The 24,163-nt window shown below is 40.1% G+C and overlaps 1 protein-coding gene across 2 annotated transcripts in view; it reads right to left on the reverse strand.

The window, feature by feature from the left end:
* The window catches only part of LOC136411389 (discoidin domain-containing receptor 2-like), a 47,596-nt gene extending 24,450 nt beyond the window's left edge, over positions 1-23,146 (reverse strand). For both annotated transcript variants that reach the window (XM_066393933.1, XM_066393932.1), the window contains exons 1-2: positions 23,023-23,146; positions 13,399-13,498 (exon numbers count right to left, since the gene is read on the reverse strand). In XM_066393933.1, the coding sequence (XP_066250030.1) occupies positions 13,399-13,480 (82 nt within the window). In that variant the 5' untranslated portion in view covers positions 13,481-13,498; positions 23,023-23,146. The remainder of the gene's footprint in view (positions 1-13,398; positions 13,499-23,022) is intronic.
* Positions 23,147-24,163: the final 1,017 nt, after the last annotated feature.

A 24,163-nucleotide genomic window follows, 5' to 3' on the forward strand; every position in this document is an offset into this window, starting at 1 on the left:
TAGCCGACCTGAAGCTTGCATTTGCAGATTGCGCTACCTCAAAGCTTTCACATTCACCGAGGGCACACCACTGGCCTACAAAATTTTTTTGTAAAGAGGCTTAATTAAGTTCATTTTTTAAATGCACAAAAAGTGCAATGGCATGTACAGGTATCACCAGTTCAATTCGGAATATAGGAATTGTGCAAGCGGAACAGGGACCGAGTAAGGTTTAATATGCTTCCGACAAAGATCAACGAAGTGGGTTGTGACTAGCGGCTAAAGTGGGCGGAGTCAATCCAGATCCTGTTGCCAGATCTCTTACCGTTTCAAAACTTTTACTGATATAAGTTCTAGTGATGGATTAAATTAGTTTCGATTTATAAGTTATTGTACATTTTCCCATTATAACATAACCTAGTTATGTCATTAATTAATATGACGATCTGAATTCGCTGACATTAATGTATGATCTTTCGGTGAATTCAAAACTGAGCCAGAGCGAAGGCAGCGAAATCGATACTAATCTAAACATGAAAGTGGAAACGCCTGCCGAACTGCTTCCGCTTACTTCGTTGTTGGTCTTTGTCGGAGGCACATTAAGCCTTATGCGGTCCTTCTCCCACTTGCACGATTCCTATGTTACAACTTGAACTGGTGATACTTGTATATGCTTTCAACGATGCCGCGTAAAACGGTACCGACGTCTCTAGTTTGCGTATAAACAAACTCAAATTTGCCTCTTGAGGCGAAATTATCTATAAGTTGCGACTATTGTTAACCAGTGACCTCAACGTTTCGAGAGATCTAAAACACTCTCGACGATACTCAGTATAAAAATCATCTACAGTGGCGTAGGTGAATTTGTTTAGGGGCAAATTTTTTTCAACCAATGGTCGAACACTGAAGCAGTAAGACTACGTGATACGCCACTGGTTTCTGGGAATTTGTGGAAGGCAATAAATGAAACATTCACACAAAACGTGTGTTAATGCATTATATTACTGATGAGCTAGAAACAAGGAGATATGAAGGATGAGAATTTGTGAAAACAATAAAATAAAATCCGATTGTTTGTAAATGATTTATAAAATCGCAACTACCTTCATTTCGAGCAAAGAAACAAATTTCAAAAATTGTTAATTTCGATTTTTCTCTCATTGAGACACGGAATTCCTGACGTACACGGAATTCTTGAGACAAATATTCCTAATCTACTGCTCTCAATGCAAAAAGACAGTGGCGTAGACAAGCTTATTTAAAGGTCAACAATATCTCCAATAGTAGTAGTTCTGCTTTTTCTTGCAATTTAAATGACTAGCCATCTTACATAAAACGTCAATAGTTCGTGGAGTGTGTGGAAAAAGTTAAATGAAATTTGTGTATCTGCGAATGCGAAAAATTGCAATAGCGTAAGATGACTTAGAAAGAAAGTTCTAAAAACTGCCAATTTCGGTCATTTTCCAAAAATGGATTTTAACTCATTTAAAATAATTTCAAACCGAACCGACACTGATGTAGAGGGAATTGAAGTAAGTGGAACTCAATTCAAAAAGCTAAAGTTGTTTAGGCCTCGAATGCTTTTATGGGTCATATTTTATATCGTTCAGAAAAATCAAATTGGGATGTAGAGCGAATTCTCTTTGGAAAGAAAGACATAATGTGTGAAGTGTTTTCCAGACCAAGAACTAGACTTAAATTTTACAATGCTTGAAGTGCTGTTTCGCCCTAATTCTTTCGCGTTTTGCCCCGAAAGAATGTCTAAAAGACACTTATAGAATCGATTTAAGTCCCAGTTAAATTGAGTTTTCAGAGGTTCGAGTAAATCAAATTTTAGCGCCGCACCCTGGCACAGAACAACGTTCATAGAGTTAGTTTGTTGAGGGAAGAGCACACGTGGGTGAAAAGGTGCCAGGCATAGGGCCGATAAACATTTTCCTTTCAATTTTTCGGAGAGATTGTTTGTAACCTTAGTCTAATCGGTTTGAGGTGACGGAATACCTCAGCAAACGCTTATTGATTCAAGAAAACAGCGCTAAAGGCGAAAACGAACGATGAAGTCAAACCTGTTGCCTGCTGAATATATCAATGGAAAATGCCTACTATTCTGGCCAAAATATCCTTTAAAATTCTGTACTTATTGTGAGTCAAAATTCTCGTTTACAATAGCTGCCAAAAATCAAAATGGCGATGCATTTTTGCAAAAAGTTATATCGCTAATTTGATTAATTTTCACGTCATACGCACCTCGTTTCCAAATTTACACAACTTATTATTGTTTATTCTATATGAGCCATTTTTGTCCGTTTGAAACACTGCAAGCATTACAAGTTGAATTTTGAAACCGAATTAAAAATTGTGCGAAAAATTAAAATGGCGCCGTACTTTACGGAACAAGTGTCCTGCTATTTTGAAGGAATATTGTCAATTTTTACTTATTTACATTTCCATTGATATTACATCTACTGATTTATTGCATTACGACCATTTTGAATTTTTCTCAATACACCGTTTTGGTCCAAAATCATTTGACGAACATTTACTTGTAGACTCCAAAAAACAAACACTAAAACTATGCCCGTAGTACGGCTGATATTCATGTTCAAAATGGCCGTTTATCTTTTGAAGCAATTAAATCACCATTTTGGTCAAATAAAGTAAAAAATCAAACAAATGCACTGCCGTTTCACACAATGTTTTTAATGGAGGCTATTTCACGAACATTGCTATATCAGAATTTTTATAACCAAAATGCTTCACGTTTATCAGACGTGCCTTCGCCATTATGTCACAAAATCTATTATCAATAATTCTATGACTACTCGTAAAATGTACATACTTGTGACTTATCAATAACGACGTTTACATCCCCGTATAGTTGCTGACGACATCCCCCGGGGTAGCAAATAAAAAATCACTGACGTCGTTTTATCCAAGATTTGGATGGGGGGGCTGAGCCTTCGGTTTACGACCGTCGGCAGATCCAAAACAAATCGGAATAAAGATATGCTCGTAAATATAAAACTACCTTCCTGAAACTTTATATATCGTCTCGTGACGTTTCTACGGCCAATATCGGCTCTAACATGTGCCACTTTTGCCATTTCGCCGAGGGAAATCTCGTTTGATTTATGCCTTTGCCTACGAATTACGAAAATTCCCGAATTTTACAGGGGCGTCCCAAATTTCGGCGATTTTAATTCCATCCGGCAACTCTGGGTAATTTCCGCGTTTTATCGAGAAAACAATTGCGTGGTGCCACATTGCCAAATTTCCAAACTATTTTCAATTTCGTGGGATTTTTACAGCGAGAATTCGTCCTCATTGAGGCCGAAAGAACTTCCAAGTATTTCTAATTATGCATTTCGCAAAACTTTTAACTGAAAGTCGGATTACACTTGGAGGGAGTAATTTATTATTCCGAGCAGTTTCTCTGATGGTACATTTAGGTGAAACAAATTCCCCGGTTTACGATCCATCTCGCCGGATTCCAGAACCGGATTATGATGGGCCAAAAAACGCTCTTCTGCAGATATCGCTTAATGCAATCTTGATGGCACGAGCCTCGGGGACGCTTAACCCTATTAAATCCAAACACTAATATTTGATAAAAACAAACATGGCGCTATTGGATAATGGTATTTGAGGGTAAACAGGGCGCCGGGGCGTCGTTTCGGTGAAACCGATATTCAAAAATTTATTAAGCCTTGACGTGGCCCGACACTATGTATTTCAATTCTATGTGGTGGTCTGTTCTAGTCCGTCCGTTATAGAACTTTAAAAATGATACAATATTAATGCTTGTTCAGCCCCGGGACGTGTAGTCCAATGTTTGGGAATTAATTTTGGCTAAAATATTTATACAATTTTAGCCATGGACCTATTGAAAGGCCGGAATGTAAAGGAAAGGCCGCTTTATTTCAAAATTAATATTTCACTATTTGTATTCTGTTGAAGGTACTTGAACGTGATGTTATTTTAATAATAAATTGGGCTGCGTGTGGCGGATGTAGTTGCTGTTTTAATGTAGAGCTTTTTAGCGCCTGGTCTTGAGCCGCATGCTGCGCTAAGAGAAACACGTCCTGTAATGAACCGAAAGCAAATCCTTTTGGTCTATTTGCAGGAAAGTCCTTAAAACTCTGGAATTGTAGTCCTAGCAGAGAATAGGGCACTCGTGAAGCAACGGTAATTTCATTTCACTTTTCTCACTTTAATATCTCATCTTAGAACTACAGATTTATTGAAACATTCGGCAACATTGCACAATAAAATGACGCAATATATTCATGTCAAAATTTCATAACTTTTTAGAAGGATATGTCCCAGATCAGCAGCATTTTAAAGGGACGTGTAAACTCTTGTCACCAGATTTGGCAATGCCGCACTCCACTTTTGTTTCGCTTGTGACAAGACGCGAAATTAGACAGCTGTCAAATGTTTATCCACGTTGCCAGACCTAAATTTAAATCTCACTTCAAATTTAACATCGATCGGCGAATTTCTCAAGTGTTTCTGGCAGCATTACTCGGGACGTCAACGCAGTTCAATTCCCGTATTACAGTCTTTCAAAGCGTCCAAACTTGCTTTACGTTCCCGTCCTTTCTTGTATTCACAAATGTTGAGAGATTGATTCAGGTTTGAGCGTGAATTTTAGCTGCTTTCTTAGCATTAAACTATCCCATCAATCAACCTACCCCCCTCCCTCCCCCTGCTCAATTGGGGATATTTAAGAGAACAAGAGCGTCTAATGCCTTGCTTACATCTAATAAATATGCGCGCCGGCATTATAATCAATCTATGCTTGTCAAAACACATCTCAACCCCCCTCTCGGGGTTGTGATTGATATAAGTGCGGACCCGTTCAGAATATTCTTTAAACTGATAGAGAGCTACGTAGATAACAGCCAGAGGCGTGCATCGCTGCGCAGATGCAGCTTTCAGGAGGGCGGACGCTCGCGTCCGCCACTGAACATATTCAGGTGCAACATCTGGCTACATCGATGCCACATAATCCCCCCCTGTAATCATTGTTTCAGGCTCTGATATGGTTTAATCGTCAGCCACCTGGGGCTGCTTTAGGACGGTGCCGGTCTAGACGAAATTTCCAGGTTTCGATCGTTAATCACGATGGAACAAGTGCATGTTTAGACATGTTATTAAGATTTGTGGCCACTTAGCCCCGGAATTCGGATAGGAAAATAGGAGAATATGGAGCAGCGACAGCTAAAAAAGCAAATATTGTTGTTTGTACACTCCCTGCCGACAATGCTTTTGTGTTCAAAGTGATGTAGGGCCAGAGCTCTAAAATTTTGCCATTTCCTGGTACTACACATGCGGTATCTCTAATTTTGCCAATTTTTATTTGCATATTGAAGCCTTAAAAACACGCAACTTCTCCCAGTTTCAGATACTTAAATTTTATTAATTGCACTTATGTTATGAAGATAAAACCAATGATACGTTAATGTAACTCTACAATACAGCAATGTACAGCTTTACAGTCTATAACACATTTTTACTGATTAAAAAATGAAAAACAAAATACACTATTGTGCTATGCAACATATAACCCTCTAAAGGTGCTTCTACAATATCCGATATTTTCCTATAAAAATCCTTGAGCCAATTTTTAAAATTGCACTTTAACCTTTAAAATTCAGTGGCGTGCGGTGGAGCGCCTTAAGACGAGTTTGAATACAGTTGTTAAATTCGTAAATCTGGGACTTTATTATTAAAAAAAAGTCCTGGATACGCCGTTGTGTTGAAGGTCCTTATTTTAATTTTAAAATATGTTTTTAATATATGTTTAATATGTTTAAAATATGTACACCTTCAGCGGCATAAAAGGGGAGTTTTGAAAGAATTTAGACGATAATTTTTTTTGGGGATTTTCAATAAAAATTTGCGCTTATCAAACCAAAATTTGTGGGAGATTATCCCTGCTGAAACATCACATACAAATAACAATTCCTCCTCAATATCTGACCTTCGCAACTCTACAACATTTGTGCAACGCTGCGCTGGAGGATAATCGAGCTCGATAATATGCAAATACAGGGTAAAATTTCGCAATAAGAGGAAAAATCGAGTAATCAGCCTAAGTAATAACATTCAAATTCAAAGACAGTGGCGTGTCAAATTTGGATCAAAGACTCGAAAATTTTTAATAATAAATATTTAATGCAAAATCACTCAATTCTATAGACCGACATAGGCAGGGAATTCTCAAATAGCATATTTTTTGTTGCCTGAATTTTGTACTTTTCCCCGCATTTTCTGTCATTTAACTGGGAATGTCTTCGTCCTCAGCTAAATCCCCAGCAAATTCGGCCTTCACAATAATAGTGCTTCGTGTCGAAAAGCTTTGCAGTTTTCCTGCTTTCTTACTGGGACTTTTCCTAACCGAGGCACTGATTTAATCGAGACTTTAGTCAAACCCCAGCAGACGGCAAGTAAAAACGTTTTACTGCTTGTTCGTCCACTTCTAGTTAAGAAAACCCGAATTTCTACGTCACAATCGGGGGAAAATGGCTTTTATAAAGTTGGAGAACGGTCACGAAGATTGGCTTCGAATAAAAATAAAAGGGGGCTCTCGCCCTAATAAAAACGTACATAATCGATTTTTATTGAGGGTGAGCTAATATATTACGTAATAATTGACTCAAAAACAAAGAAAACAGGAGTGGGGATAATAGTAAATGTTCCAGTTACAGTTGCAACGCTTAAATGACCCTTCGGGCGGCACCTTTAACTCATGAAAAACCGGCTGCTAAATGGAACGACGCAATTTCCTAGGAAATTGGATTTTTGCCGTTTCAACCCTTATGACTTCTCCATAGAAGATTATTAAAAACACGCCACTTAGCTGGAATCCATAACGTGCAATTTAACACATTTATTGTGTGCTTCTGCAAGGGGTAACAATAGACAAAGCCCTCGATTGTAGTGTGACTCTGTATGTGCCTTCTCAACCCATTAGACAATGTGCATTTTCAATTAAGCTCTGAGTACGTGGAAGCGTTTCTATTCAATGAGCTAATTAACCTTTACCACGGCTCTGTGTGCAGCTGTACACAGCTTCGCTCATCAGCTTCGATCCTCAAAAAAAAAAAACATAATGGAGCACTCAAATATTCTTCGAATCCATCTCCAGGCGTTTACCGACATGGTCGTGTACCGACACCGTTTATTACCTCTCGCGTTATAAATATCTTCCACTTTAGAGGAGATTGTGGTTTATGAATACACGGTACATGCACTGTACCGTGTATTTTGTATTATGCATATACCTGAAAGCGCCTGTATATTGCCGGATATGCGCTGCCTGGAGTGTGAAAGACAATTTCTAGGTGCTCATTTTACGGTCTGGTTTGGCAGTGGCCATAGTACGAAGTCGTGTGGCGAAATATGTTGTATAATAAATAGTGTAAGGCATCTAGACAATATGGTGGATGCGCGACTAAAAATTTAGGTCTCTACTTAAAAGTAGCTCACTTCGGGACATCGTAAATTGGGTTTTTACAAGATAAACAGTGTTAGAATTAGTTTCCAGGAATTAACACTACTTCTTAAATTTTTAGGGCATTCAACGTCGATTAAGACAGTCTTGGAAAGCCCTGTATTTTTTTAAAATATAATACCTATTTTTTATTTAAATTAGTGGGACATTTTTGGGCATTAGAATAATGGACTGGAGAGTTCCATATAATCAATTGCCCCTCCATTACGCAGCTTTTCAATTATCCCCATATTTTCAGTTCAATTGGTTACATTTCGGTATTTATTTCTCCATTAATATAAATCTTGTTACACTACAAACTTGCAGGAAATTCTTCGTTTTTAATGGTGACCATTAATCATCGCAAAGACATGCTACTTAAGCCTCTTAAATGCCTTCTTTTTTCAAGCTCCAAAACAGCCCTCCATTGTCTCATTAATGGAGAAATGATCCGAGTTAAATTTTTTTTATTTAATCGAACGCAATTTCCAAACAAAGCTTCCTAAAGACCGGGGACCGTCTGTAAATGCCCTTTTATAATGGATGCGGGGGATGAAAAGCCGCCTCGGGTAGATTTATCATATTTATTTTCTTAAATACACTCTCTCGTCGGTGCCCTTATGGAGGGCTTTCGTACACCTTTGTTTGCCCTTTTCCTCCAATGTTATGGAATAATAAGGTCCGTTTTGGCAGCAACCTTGGCCGAAACGTGTTCTACTGCAGTAAGTATCCGGATATTCCTCACGTGCGCCCGTTCTCATCGCGTATAATATACCTAGCGGGGCATATTAATTCGGGACTTTGGTACACGCAGCGCCTGCCGCAAAATCTGCAATCCTTAACCTGAGGGTGCGCCGATAAATCCGAAAAATGGATGCACAAAGTCGTGCCTCGTGCATCTCCTAGTTTAAGGACCAGAAACCATAATAGATTAACTCGGCAGGCAGGTCGAGGCCGGCTAAGTGACAGATCCACTAAATTAGGACAAAACCAACGTCTGAAACGCAGTCTTGTCCGGACCGGGAGTTCTTGACGGCCCGGAAACCGTACTATAACGTTTATAATTGAAACCGTGCCGGAATGATTAATTTTCCGAGATAATATCGTTTTCTGGTGTCGGGGGATCGTCTCGAGTCAAGGGCCTCATTAAACCTTTATTAGTCGAGCGGTTACGCGGTGTTCATTCGGATCTTCTAGAAGACGAAAGGACCAGAGACAGTATATACAATCCATGATTGCCTCGAAAAGAGCAATGTTTTCTGGAATAAATGGCGGATGCGCTTGTGCCCCACCACAATTTGAATCTCATAAATCTAACCTGAACTGCCTCAAACATCTACGTACAGCTGCGGAGTTTGCCCATCAACTGACCTAGTATTGTATGCAAGGTGTCTACTTCCGTAGCTGGGGTGTCTCGATACCCATGGTCAAGCCCCCTTCCTATGCTACGACACTGTTGTATTTTGACAATATTGTCATGTTTTTTTATGGATTAATATACTTTGAGAGGTTATTTTTCGTTATTGGTGGTTCAAGGCAAACTAAAGTGGTTGTTTTGATGTGTGGAAGACAGGGTGCGAAGTTTTAATACGCCGCAGACCATTAGAAGTTTCTACGTCATTTTCCGTACGTAGGTAATCAGGCAAGAGCCTTAACATCAATCCTCTGGAAAGCATACTAATCGAAGTGAAAATCCGCACTTCAAACTTGGAGTGGAACTGTTTAAATCTGAAGTGGCATCGGGGCTTTGTTTGAGTTTCGCGGAGCCGGAAGATTATTGTAGATAAGGATGTTACATTCTCGTTCTGTTTAATATGGAAATTGTCGGCTTCAGTTTACCAATAATTTCCCCCGTTTCGAATTTTGGGCAAGATTCCCGCGTCCCTTGAGCAACCAGCTTCTTTAGTCCCACGAAGTTATAACACTTAAAATTTATACCTCACTCACACTTGGAGTTGGCAGCTTATGCATTATTTACGGTCCGACGAGAAGTTTCCAGCCTATATGAATTTGCCATGATTTCATTCTAAATTTAAATTTAGGAGATGAAAATTGCAAAGCCCCCCTCCCTCCCCGAAAGACACTTAATTTGCTAATACAGTCTTTATCGGGCTTAATTAATCGCCAATATTAATTAGTGTATAGTTCGGAGCGAATCAATTGGCCAAAAACTAAAAAAGGGGCATGCAAAAAACTCACCCCCCATGGCTTTTGTCGTCTGGTGGCGTGCACTCGGACCATTAATATCCGTCAAAGGTTTTTATTATAAAAGGTCGATAAGTTATTTGGATACGAGCGGGGTGCACGACGCCACTTTCGATGCCCGCGAGAAGGGGTTGTTCGCGCCCTAAACAATGCCGAAACTATCGATCATAGGGCTATCGCTGTAGTGTCGGAATTAAAACCGTTACATGCATTTACGTGGCGATTAGCCAGTCACGACACATTCCCTCAGGTTAATGATGCTTGAAACTACCCTTAGATTAATTAATTTAAAAAAATTCCCGCGCATCCGCCATTGGGACCAGAAAGCAACTAATCCTAAGACTTCGTGTAATCACTTTGCAGTTTCACTTAAAAGATTAGACGTTTACGTAAACGTATTTACACTTTATAAAGTTCGCTCCGAGGGCTGTTCGAGGGTGGGAGTAGAAGTTTTGGCGTGACTGGGGCGACACGCGAAATCTGAACGAGTATTTAGTCAGCGGCGTAGCTACTTCTCCATCACCTAACAATCGCCCATTAATTACTATTAGTCCCGATAAACTTCGTGTATATGAATAGATTCCTCCACCTCCTTACCCCTAGGGCTCCCCTAATCAATTCAAGTTTCGGAGCTTCACTCAAAAGATTAGAAGTCTATCTTTGCCGTATTTGCACTTCGTGCGAAGTTTAGCTAACTGGAAAGGCGTCACTTTCGGAGGCTCTGGGGATTAGGGCGGGGGCAAGTTTAGATTTTGTGTCACAAGAGGGTGGTAATTAGGGGGAAGTTTCCGGTTAAATGTTCCAAAGTTTCGTGTGCATGGTCAGTTAAGGCTTGTGATAGAAGAAAACACTTAATGGGCTCTACAGACTGTCTTAATCTGGAAAATAACTGTTCTTGTAGACGGACAGCTTACCGATAGAGTGCTCGTTTTTCTCAATTTTCAAGTGCTAGGAGCGCTACTGATTTCAGCAAAATAAACTGATAAGCTTAAGGTTTTGTGCGAAGTATTCGGGGTTTAAAATTCCCATTCAGGTCAGTGGCGTGTATCATTTTTTAAAATTTCCTGAAAATTTTCAAAAAATGAAGATCCAGACTTGCAAGTTCCTATTCAATTTCATCAGTTTTTAGAGCCTTCTAGGAACACCACTGGCTTCAGTAAAACCCCATGGCAAGTCTCCTGCTTTGCAGGAGAATCTCCGAGGTTCTCAATGAAGTCATTGGCGGATCCGAGATTTGATGAAATTTTAGGATTGAAATGGAATAAATATCAGTGGCGTAAAGTCTATCTATAGACTATAAAAAAACTCTGTGAATAACGAACACAGAAGATTTCTTCTTTAGGTAATATTATTAATCAAACCTGATAATACAGAAGTGGGTCGAGAGGCAAAGGTGGATGAGATACCTCCATCGGGTTTCAAGATTCTTACTCTTTGTCACGCTTTTTCCTGCGTAACTTGCCAGAGAGTCGAAACTGGATATTTTAATAGAGATTTTAATGAATTGAGAGTTGTGTATGGTTAAAAGGGGCAAACAGCACAACAAAGCAAAAACTAATACCGTAGTCGAAATGCAGATAATGCCTTTCACTTTATACTGAAATGGCATTCGGGGAAATATTGCCTTCCAACGTGTATTAGACTTAAGCGAGCGGCATTCTTTGTGTTGCACGAAAATTCCCGTTCTCCATCTTTAAAATCGTTATCATTCCTGAAAGCTAAAGAATGTATTTGTTTAGCTAATTTTATTCGCGACGTCGCTTCGAATTTGCAGGATTTTTCCCGGTGTCGCAGGTCCATCAAGCAGGATATTAGAAATCGAGGAGGCTTTAATTTTGTCACTGGGTCAATAGAGTCTCTGCAGAAAAATTGCCAATTTCAGTTTTTTTTCTCAATCTGCGCGAAATGAGTTTTTAATTGGCCGTGCATCGGGGAAATGCAATTCTGACGGTGCCCCCTACATCCCCGCGAGCCTCCCTTAAGGTGAGTTTTCAGCTCCCAGAGCACATCGGACCGAATCCACCATGGAAACCCGAGGTAAATTGCGTGTCACTTTCAAAAGACGAATAGCCCAATGTGGAATCTGCTAGAAACTTTAAAAGGGAATCGTGATATACTGAATAATTACACATCCCCTAGGCTCAGCACAATCGCTGATGGCTGGCTCCAAACATCCCATTATTATATCAACACCATAAAACCGTGCCTTATCGGCCTCTGCATGTATTTATCCGACGTTAAAAATGACTGTCGTTTCCTTCGCTTTGCTAATGATGGGTCATTGTCGCCCTTATCGTGATCTGCCCGCCCTAAAGGTCGTTTCGGGGCATGCAATGTGACTCGATCCGAAATTAAATATCGCTATTCACGAGATCCAACATCGATAGGGCCCGTGCTATCGTCTTGCTTTGGTGGATGCAAATTAGTCGCCGGTGCACTTGGAAAAAATGCGAAGTTGTGTATTCCCATCGAAAATGAAATCCATTTTTCACACGTATATACCCGCGCTCGTATTTCATCCAAGAAGTTCCCAGCAGATATAAAGTAACCGGCCCTGTTAAATTTATCTCGTTGTAGGACGTATCGCCAACAAATAGCGTCGCTGACTAAAAAGAGAACAAAAACGTGAATAAAGATATGCGAAAACCGAGGCTGAGTGCATTATAAATTTCCAAGCTGCATGAGAGGCAAAAAGGAGCCGCCCCTGGAGCTCTCTTCAGAGGCGGCTCATCCTACACAAACTTAATAGTGAATCGACCTCAAAAACTTTCCTATGAAAGCACCTAATGAGGTAAAAAAATAAATTACTCGGGAGCACTCTTGAAAATAACTCGCTAACTAATGAGGGGGAATACTGAGTAACTCGATTTTATTTACCTTTGAGGCTTCCACTTCCCGACTAATTTTGACAACGTTCATTGGCATTATTTATTTGTCAGATGCGTTTTATGATTATCAGGGCCGTTCTCAAGGGAGTCCTGAGGGGGCGAAATTTATTGCTACGCCACTGATGTTCGTGGGCATTCAGATGCGACAAAATGTATTCTAAAACGCGTTATTACGTACCATCGAGAGATCTCTGAAGAGTAAAATTCCTAAGATGCAAACCCCTTTCACTCACGAATTTACTGCAGTCTTCCGATAGAGACTACGCCGCTGATATTTGCACCCATGAACGTGTTACAGAAAATTGGGGAGTTTGAAATTTTTCTCCATTAAGCGGAATCGTGCACTTCTGGGGTAATATATAAGCTCAAGAATTTCTTGCAGTCCTTGGATCGAGTGCGCGCCACTGATATTTATTTTGTTTAGATGTTAAAAAGTCTTTTGCGAACTGGTGATTTTCAAAATTATTTTCAGAAGTTTCTCGTAGTCTTTGAACAGAGGCCGCGCCACTGATATTTGCATGTATTCAAACCTTAAAAAATGCGCCGCAAAATAAGTAGTTTTCCAGTTTATTTTCCAGAAATCAGAGCCTTACGCTCGAAGGATTTCCAAAAGGGTTAAGGGGTTTTGCTGGAGAGCTAAATAAATGGGCAACCTTCTACCGTCAAGAACTTTTTCTAGGTCTTTGATGCGCCGCTGACTTTGTATTCATTACAGGGTCGCACTCATGGGAATTGCAAATGGGAGAATCTAACTAGCGAAATTTGTCTTTATTCAAGAAATTGTTGTAGTCCTTCCTCTCAGAGAAGTGACAAAAGGGCACTACTTACTTATATCGAATCCCCTGGCCGCGTCGATCCACAAACTCCAGCTAAGAATGGCCTTTATCAGATGTAATCCGAGAATCCGCATGTTGAGCCACACATTGACCTGCAACGAAACAGTTTCATATTATAGAGATTTATTGCGAGAAATTGCAAGAATTTAAGGAGGTTTAAACTTCCGATTTCCGGCATTAATCCCAATTTAAAAGTAAAAAACGAAACTCATTTCAAGCCCGGAAGTTTTAATAATGTACAAGGGAAAGCTTTCGGAGAGCGGCAACTTCCACCTGATTAAGTTCACAAATTTATCATTTCTCGTGATGATCGGGGCCCCCCGCAGGTGCTGGCGAGTATTCCCGTATAGAGAGAGATTATTTCACGGCTCGTTTGTTTTTATCCTGCAACATGCGTAAATAAAGCAATCCAAGAAACAACCCTCGAGTAATTACTCTAATAAAGTATAAACGTGCAAATTACCGCTCTATGGGTGTTTGCTCACGCCTAGTTCCTGACATTTTCTTAGAGCACGTAATTAGAGGAGCGTTTTCCAGCTACGCTCCTAAATCGGCAATTACTTTAATGAATAACAAATAAAGTAGAGTAAGTCCCTAGCTTGAATGTTACATACGTTCCCTATATTTAGTTCTTTAAAAATTAACACCCGGCTCGGCTTCGTCGAGGAGCAGCCAAATACCTCCATTCGAAGCACTGGGGATTAGCTCTAAAATTTGAGCATCGGATAGAGCCGTTTCAATGCAAAACTATCTTTCTGGGTAACGGAGAGATTTGTGCATTAAATAACAGAGTTTAAAATAGTTTCTCGAGGAATCGGAAAAATTGTTAAGTACGGCGCTGACACGGGATTGCTGCAGCTCGAAATTCATGCGGCAATATCAGCGGGTACTCCTTCTCCAACCGGAGCAATATCAGGGGAGCAAATGGGGACATTTTTAGCAGTTATAACTAGTGGGTCTCTGAGGTCTCGCTATGACCCTGATACTTGGAAGGCAGTGCTGGCAATTATTGCTCCTATAGAGGAAACTTTCAGCTTCAAAGAGTCCCAATCATTCATGTTTAGAGAAATCTGCAATAAAGTCAAACTGTTAAACTGAAAATTTGTATTGAAATTCTTAAAATTAATTGAATACGTGCCTGATTTTTGGACGTCAAAGCTGTCAATCGTTGGTTCATCAGCGAAAGCTTTGCGCTTTAAGACTGCAGTCATGACAGTGTCGTGACATAGTACAGTTGAACTTTAGCAACATTTTAAAGGAGATTAGCATGTTACTAATTTTAACAGAAAAGCTCTGCGAATTTTTTATTTAGCTGAGGAAGTTTCGACCTTCGAAACGTTGCTCGAACTAGTTGAGAAGTACGGGTTTTAGTATTAATTGAAAATTTAATCGATTACAGGATTGTGAAATCTTCTTTCGGTAGGTTAATCTGTATGTTTTGAAAGACAGTGGCGTGGAATAGTCATATCAGGGGCGTAGAATTATGGTCCGTCTCACGAATATAAAATATCCATGTAAACAAACCAAACGCGTGATCAGTAGCTTGGTCGACGCTGATTGGTTGGTTGTGTCGTCTGAATGACCGATATTGCACAAGTACGACAGGGTTTCACAGGGCCGAACTTGTTTAATTTTGAATGGAGAGCATTTATTGCAAACGTTACAAGGTGGACAGTATTTTAGCTTATTATACCCTTTTGGTATACTGGATTTTAGTTTTAGTAGTCGTTGCGAAATATAATGTATTAAAAGAACTTGTTTAAAAAACTTTTTCAGTGTAATAGTGGCCTTACTACGGTCCTGTTCAATACTTTCGTCTTGAGTGGAAACACGTGCAAGTGGCATGCATTTGTTTACATGGATATTTTATATTCGTAAGATGGATTATAGTGTAAAATTTATACGAGGCGTAACATATCGTCATGGAGATATTTCAGGGGCCGATAGTACTCTGCAAAGTAATAAAAAACTGATAGATCCATGGCCAAAAATGCTCCATTTTCGATATACAGGGTGGCAAAGTTTCACATTTTTTTCCCATATTTTGTTTTTTCTCCTATTGCTTTGAGTTGAATTTTTGAAATTGCGCACACCCATTTTCTTTAAGACCTATAACAATATGTCAAAATCATCGATAGCTGTATACAGGGCATTTTGTTTTTTGCAGAATATATTATTTTATGCTTTGTATCTCTTTTTAGAACATCCTGTATGGATTCTGGAATTTAAATTCCGTCTATTTAGTCTCTTGTATTCGTGACTTTCATCGTTTTCGTAGAATTTGCAAAAATATCTATCCATGCCAATTAAGCTTGTGAAGGAGGTAAGGAAAAAAATAATCGTCCTGAACAGTTATCAATTACCAGAAGTAATTTGTAACATTTAATCAAACCTCTTAAAATAATAATAAATCTACACAAAAAGAAAATGATAAAAAAATGCGAAACTTTGCCACCATTTATATGAAAAATGGTGCGCTTTTGACCATGGATCTATTAGCATTTTTTTATTATTTTGCAGAGTATCATCGCCCCCTGAAATATCTCTTTAATGCTATGTTACACCCTGTATAAGGATGAGGTGAAATATGAAAAAAACATTTTTTTTTAAATTCAGTACGGTCTGATATTTCGAAAACAGACTTGAAAATTTTTAGTAATACGTGAAAATTGCGTTATTTCGGAGTTTCACCTCTATCATTTACTGTGCGGGACTTAAAATTGCAGCTCCAAAGGGTATTAAAGTTGTTGCAGAACCTCAAAAAGCAATTTTTTCCCCATAAATCATCCCTCAATACTGATACTTTCTATTATATAAATGAAAATATCCGCATATGCATACATAAATTCACACACACGCGTATTTTAATTGACATCCCACCGTTTCCGGTGTCAGAATATAAAATTTATACATTTAAAACAAACAATATCGCACACCGCATTTCATACCGAGTGAGCCTAAAATCGCCCCCTCCCATACGTACATTTTAAATTAAAATGGAAACGTTCCAAAGGCGGACAATAAACATTTCATTGCGTGAAAATGAAAGCCGCAAACTTGGTGGAAATCTCTCCATTTGGGCTTAATAAAATACGGAGGTAACATGACACGAGACTGACACGCTTCTCCATTGGCAATTATATTCTCCATGGTTGAGAGGTGTGCCCTCCCTCTTAATGCGTGTATTTTTAGATTTAATTATCTGCCTTAATAAAGATGGAAAAATTTTGTATTACGGAAGGGAATTCCCATGTTTGTCATTTGCATATAGAAATCCTAGTTTGGACTGAGAGGGCCCTTTTTTTCGCGCAATTTAGGGCCGATATGTAAAGTCTACCCCCGGGTTGAAATCTCGGCTCTTACGCAACTAAATTTTTCCCTAAGGGGGGAATTCATTTCTGAGGTTTTGGCCTTTCGAGAGCAAACTAATATGCGCTAGATTCAGAACCCTCAGTCGATAAAAGATATTGGACAAAGCGTAAAAAATGGTTATTTCATAATGCAGTCAAAGAAACGAGGGGGAAGTCGCGAATAACACTTCTTGAAATATTCCGGGAATCCGGCCACCTGGCCTGGCACCATGAATTATATAATCCCGTACCTTCGCTGTCACCCCGCTCCGCTTTTATCCATTTTTGCTTCCACATTTTCGGATAAAAGCCAAGTTGCGAGGTTTGGGAGTGAGAGTGCATGACGTCGGGTTACTTTTCATCCTCTTTTTGCCGCCGATACATTAAAAAGCATCCCTGACTTATCATCCACATTCCGTAACCACCCCCACCCCCCCTTCACGTTGGGGGGAAATGATGATGCTTCAATCGCGAAAAGTTCCAGATTCGCGTGGCTGAAACTGGAACGGCCCTGCCCATTCGTAACGGTAATTAGTTCATTTGTAACCCGTTTTCCGTGTTGAAGATACTTAAAAGTTCGAGACTGTACCCCGAGTGGGTAACGGAGGCCGGGAATTAAGTGTGGGACTTAATTGCCATGGCTTTCACCCTTCTTTCCAGTTGTAAGGTCACTGGGATTTTGAATTATTTATTTATATAGGTGCCTGAAAAGTCGGAACATCCCAAGGCGAAAACTGTAACCTCCTTAGAAAGCTTAGAACTTGCCACGCTACTGATTATTATAACGTCTTGGGTGCCCTGCTCTGGATCCGCCAGTGCATTGTGCACACTCATTGCAGACAAAATGGCGAACAGACAGTCCGCTTTTTTTACCTGAATAATTTCACAGTTTTCCACCCTTTAGTCGATAATTTTCTAATGCCAAAATTAAATTTCCATCCCAAGAGGTCTTTTGAGGCGCCTTCGAAAGGCTGTCGATGTGTATTAAGCCTTAATCGAAATTATCAATTAAAATGCAGGCAGATTAGTGCAGCGAAGAGAGGCGCACCTTCATCGGTAAGTCATTAAGAAGTTTCGGTGTTGCTTACTTTAAAATATTAATAAGTACGCAGCGTGGGAGGTTTTTAATTGGTGGAAAATTGTTGCTAAAGTGCATAGAGCAGCCGCAAAGGCTGGTGGGGGCTTCGGCTCTGAGACAGCGAGTTATGGAGTTTTTCTCTGATGTTTGTATATTTAAATTTAGTGGGATAACGACCAAAGTTGCGACCCAAATTTATAATACATCCACCCTAACAATACGTGTTCCCGCCGGTGTGTGTCTGTGTACCGAACACAGGGCCGTATAATTAAAAGTTGGCAAAACTTGTGTTTAATCAACGCCGGCTTTCAATTAGGTTTTCATGTCACAGGGATTTTGTCAACTTTTTGGCCATTTTTGCTACAATTTCTCCCCGCCGAACGGCGTTTGTTTTAATTAGTTTTGAATAATTATTCTACTTAATACCGAGGAACTTGTGTTATTAAGAAAGTCTTCTTTTAGACTTTATTAAAGGAATTGGAGTTTTGCGACGAAAGGTAAAACATTATTTATAAATACGCTCTCCTCGGGCCTAATGGATGTTTGGAGAAAAAATGTCAAGAATATGGAACAAGTCAGCGGCGGCAGCTTGTTTTTAGGGGCCCATCTAAGTATGAATAAATTTAAATTTTGTTTTTATGGTAATTCCAGCCGAATAGCCCGAGAATCGATAGCATTCGTGCATTCTCCCAAGAAAACTCGAATACATTTTAATATTTATTTTCTTACATGTTTGTTTAAGTTGAGCAGGCCCGGACCGATAAATTCATCATCGAGTAATTTGTGCCTTGCAACGTCTAATCAAAAAACCGAGTTGCAGGATTAATTTTTTTTAGTATTTGAGAGTTCGTCCAAGGTTGTGTTGGCTCGTCAAGAAATGATGACAAAATGGTGAATGACACTAATGAAAAATTCCATCAAAGATCGAAGTCAGGGCCGTATTAAATAAGCCTCCTGTAGAATTCGAGGCTTTGCTCAGGCTCTCCGGAAGATGGTCCCCTGGCTCATCTGTCTTTCTGAGGAAATTTTGACAAAATGGTGAACCAGCAGTAGGAAATTATTCCCCTAGGGCCTAGCTACTATTCGTGCATTTCCCAAGAAAACTCGAATATATCTTAATATTTTCGTACATGTTTGCTTAAGTGAAACAGGCCCGGACCCATAAATTCATCACCGAGTAATTTACGCCCCGCCAGCGGTAATTTAGATAAATGGCCGTCGAAATTTCCCGTGGCATTACGAAATATTCGGAGGCGAAGTCACAAAACACCCCTCATAATTCCATTTGAAACGCAAAGGCAATTTTCGCCGATCTTAACGAGGCGAAAGGGCCAAGGCGGTGTGTGGTCCGCACCCTCTGAAAACCGACGCTATTAGGGCTCTAAGACCCGCTCTGGAGCTTTCTGACCGAGAAAGCCCCAGCCAAAGACGAAACGGCACCACGACTACAAATCGCCTGGGTCTACCGTGATGGTGTCCGCGGTAGTCGAGCAGGTACACTAGGGGATTTTACTAGTCGTCCTCGATGATCTTCGAAATCCTTCCTTCTCAACCTTTGGAAAAAAGTTCAGACGATGTCATCAATAATTCTTCGAAATTATGCCCGCTACTGTTCTATGGACAATGCAACGTCGACTATACCAAAAAATTATTGGTTTTTGCGCTCAAAAAGTTTTTTCTAATTTAAATGATTCCATACATCGCACAAAACTGGCTAATAAAAGTGAATATTTCAAATGCAAAAATACCGTCTGCATGGCGTAAATGTTCGAACTAACGCGAATTTGCATTTTACTGTTTTGATGCGAAACCCAAAAAAACAACGAAGCCATTAAAATGTGTGTTATTTTGTAATAATTTACCTCCATTTCTGCACAACATATCTTTGACGACATTCTCCGCCATCGCATTCGCCATTTTAGCCAGTAATTAGAAGATTACTAGTCGCCTTTTAAGAGGAGGAAAATGGAGATGTGGATTTGCCTCAAATTACGCTAAAAGGGCCTCCTTTCTGCACCGCTGTTTGACAGTTTATCGAACTTAAGCAACGATTTGTTTCTGAAAGCGAGGGAACTTCTTGCCTACGGCCAAACGAATGCTGAATACCTTTTGCCGCTCGAAACTTCCAAGTTTCAGGTTTTTGCTCACTTATCCTAATTAATTTTTGAATAGGCCAACTTTTGATTAATGCCGTTTTGGGATTTTGTTAAGGTGCGCGTTGACCCCGAAAAGACCTTCACTTGCAATCGTTTCTGCGAGTTCGTTAGGGCCGAAACTGACAAAAAAAAGGGTAGTTAATCCATCAACTACCACCGCCGCAATTACGTATGACGTCACCACGATTGTCCGAAATAATTGACTGTCCCCGGCAATCATGGCCGACAACGTTAATGAACACACACCTGCGATTCGAAATTAATTAACAAGTGCGTTCGCCTGGAAGTTTGTTTGGCGCCGTTTAATTGTCCGGCGGTTAACGCTATCCGTCGGTTACTAAGATAACATTTACGGAACGAATATATTCAAAGGTGAAATTGATTTCATCCCCGGGGACCAACCCCCGCGGCCATGTATGTAAATCCTCGCTAGGCGACAAAGACTTGATCTAAATTTTCCAAGCGCCCGTGGTAATTGTTCAAAACGTATTTCAAATGCACCATTGATATGTAATTCGGTTCCATTCAAACCTGTGTTCAAGCGAAGTTTACCGGTATGTTTGCTAGGAATGTGCCCTATAAAACATAGGCCGGATCTAAGGGTCGATCGCGGGCACAGCCTTACAGGCGCGAACAAACCAGAGCAGTTAGGGCCATTGTTTCAATTTCATTGATTTCGATAAATTTGAAGACTTTAAGTCACCGGATTTTCTGGTCACTAGGTATGTGCCCCTCTATCGACACACGCTGGGAAGTGAAAATTTGCTTAGGCATCGGGCGTTCTGCAACCGCGCGATAACGGCGGCGACCCACAGCAAATACCGAGGGTTCTTTATGTCGATTTAACACGAAGATCGATCATGGCACATGCAATGGGGTTCATACCTGCCCAGAAAGGGGCGCATGAAATATTAACCCGTGAGGTTTTTAGGCGCAGTTTAATTACAGATTTGGTAATTACGCCCGTCGAACGGTTTATTCCGTAAATGTGTTTCGATTAATATTTGAAAGGCGATGATTGAAGTGTTTTCGGATAAAAGAAATGCTACCTGGAACTGAAAGCAGCGGCGGACGACATTTACATAATTAGCAACCCTCCGGATTTAGACTGAGACGCATGTTTATCCCTGTAAACACTCCTAACGCAAGTTAATAAAGAAAAACTGCGCGGCAAAGTTTAATTCACTCTCTCAGTTTCGACTTAATAAAGCCGAGGGAAATTTAATTTTTCATCCCTCTGGCCCCCGAAAGGGCGGAAATAAAATCAGCCGTATCCGTGTCGCCCTCGGCACTTTTCACACCCCCAATGCGTGTGCCATCACGAGAAATGCACCCCGGTAGCGAAGCGTGCGAAGAAACTATTTATTTATCACCTGAAGGGGTCGTTTTCGGGGGAGAATCGCGATCGCGGTGTCAAAAACTTGACCCCCGAACAAATTTACGATAGGGCAGCACTCAGGCAAACTCGTTTCGACCCCCGCAATGCTGCAGTAATGATGTTTTATTCACCCCTCAAGAATGTTATGGGGAGGCCCTATTTTCTCTAAGTGAAAACAACCGTTTGCTGCGGCCCTATAAGGGTCACCGGATCCTGTTGCAGTTAGCATTCGCGTCTGATGTTGGAACAACCCCTGAACCCTTAGTACGTAGTTGAAAAAATATGTAAATTTGCCTCGAAAAGTGATCAGTAAGTCTCATTTCTCCTTTGAGAAATTGCGTGAAAGTCTGTAGAAGTTTCTAAGAATTTCAAGATGTAAATCCTTGGCGAGGCACTGTTTTAATATGGTTTTATTAACATCTTTAGGAGCTTCTAGTTTTTGAAAAATCTTTTCAGTACACCCCTGATATTTGAGCAATAGTGCTCTAGATTGACAAATCTATAGAGAACTTTTGGTTTTGTGCTGTGTAAACACCGGTACCGTTACTTGTCTCTACTACTCATGACCAAATTTCTAATATAATTTTGTGAAAATTTCGCAAATTATCTAGTTTCTCGATAAGTCTCTTTAGTACGCCACTGACTTTTGAAGGCACGAAACTGAAAAATCTGAAAAGAACTTTGGGGGTTTCAAGTTTGATGAAAGTCAGTGACGTGGAACTTCCAAGGTTAACCACCATGGGCTTATTCATTTTTATTTCTTTAACATCTTCAAAAATCTTTTAGCGGTTAGAGAAGCACTTTATATACGTCCCCCATAGGTCTTAAGCAATCTTTTAATGTCAGCACGTCAAAAACCTCGAAAACCATACAAAATCGCCCCCAATACGTTTCTGATCTTAATGAATATTGTTGCAATATTAATAATGTCGGCAATCAATATGACGTCAGTTTGAGGCTTTGACTCAAGTCATTACGATTCTTTATGCTTAAACATAGGGTGGCGTTGATTTTCCTCAACAAATCTAGAAAAATTTTGGAATTTACTCCACTAGTTCCCGAGACATCTCACACTGAAATATTTGTAAAAATCATTAGAATCCATCAAAATAATTCTTTTTTCGAATTTGAACAATTGCGAGGGGTTCTCAGCAACGACCCCCAACAGTATGCGCACAATGCGCAATTTGACAAACACCCAAATGGCATCTGTAATCCTCTAATTTAATTGAGTGTCCGGTATGCGTTAATTACTGCTATTCTGTTGTTTAGTTTATCGGGACTTCAATTATACTGCTTCAAGCACATTAGGCCGGGGGAATCTGTGGTGACGACCACATTACTACTATTAAAGTACAAAATTGTTTTGAATACATTCGCCATTTTGACAGGACTGGCTTTGAAAACCAATTAAATCTTGGCCCTCTGGAAACAAACTTCAAACAAAAGAAGTCATTAAGAGCTTGCGCTAGACATTTTTTGTTTCAATGAAATATGAGGGGCAATTAGGAGGAAATTACTTCTGGGGTTGAGCAAATATTTTCTTTATTGATATCAGGAACATAATTCATGTGTGTATGACTCTCATAATTTCATCGCGTTGGATTGTTAAGGCTTGTTGTCTAAGTGGTGATTTGGATGGAAAAAAACTTACCGAAGAAACTCGGAGATGGGAGACGTGAAAGTTCCCACAGTCGGTCGTAAAGTGTCGATCTAAAGGCCGAAACACAGCGACGCGTTAACGCAGAAGAACGTCCGGAATGAGACTAAGCCGTTCGTGGTTCGGCTCTCCATTGATCAGAGCGGCAAAATTTGAACGAGCTGCGACTTGCGCCCTGTATACACTGTTGCTCTATCCCGTTTTTGCCTTTTTTGCCCAAAAATGATTTATTATCTTCTAACCCATCTGTTCGGAGGTAGAAAGGGAAGTTTTTCGGGCCAAATTTACCTGTTTGAGTAATTGATTGCTCGGAAAATAATATATTATTTGCCTCGTGGGCGCCTGAATGGCTTTCGCATTCGGGTTTTGTGCGCCTCTGTATCTCGAAAGGGCTCTGATAAATTAAAAGGGAAAATGCCTCGGCTCAAATTAACAAAAAGCGAAAGTTTCGGAAATAATAAGCTTCACGGTCTGGGGTGCATTTGAGCCCGTTTGTTTGTCTAACCTCCCCTGTATCGGTTCCCAAAGTCCATTTGTCAGCGTGCCAATACACAAAACCGCTTAACAAGGGGCTAAACATTACCCGTTCGCTCTAAGCGAACGTATTTAGAAAGGGGCCCGAATAAATTGCCCAAATTTAGCGGCGATATGTTACTAACCGCCGACAAATGTGCTGATTATCTGGTTTTCGATTGAAAAATTAGAGGGACGATGTTTGGAGAGGGCTCGATTAAGGTTAACTGTGTTAACAAATTTCCATTGAAAACGACATGCAACGGAGTAGATCAGTGTGAGTTATGGAACTGCAGAGTCTGATATGTCGCACCGCTGAAACGAAACGCTGGAAATGCGTAACAGCGAAAATGAATTCGGGTTTGCCGCCGAAGTCAGAAATTCGCCTGCAAACAACGCAGAAATGGCCCCTCTTGAAATATAAAAAAATCGTCTCCAGGAAAAATTCAGCTTAATACACCTCTAGTTTTCCCCTTCTACTTCATCAGTGTTTGTAAAAATTCCTGCACGCCTCAGTCCCTCAATCTATTCGCGTACGAGAGTTCGACTGCGAAGAACCCGGAGTTCGTATATTCATGTATTCTGCCCTTGGATTTTCTTTATGCTGAAAATTCACTCAATT

Source organism: Euwallacea similis, chromosome 10, assembly GCF_039881205.1.
Source record: "Euwallacea similis isolate ESF13 chromosome 10, ESF131.1, whole genome shotgun sequence".
NCBI classification, from domain to species: domain Eukaryota; kingdom Metazoa; phylum Arthropoda; class Insecta; order Coleoptera; family Curculionidae; genus Euwallacea; species Euwallacea similis.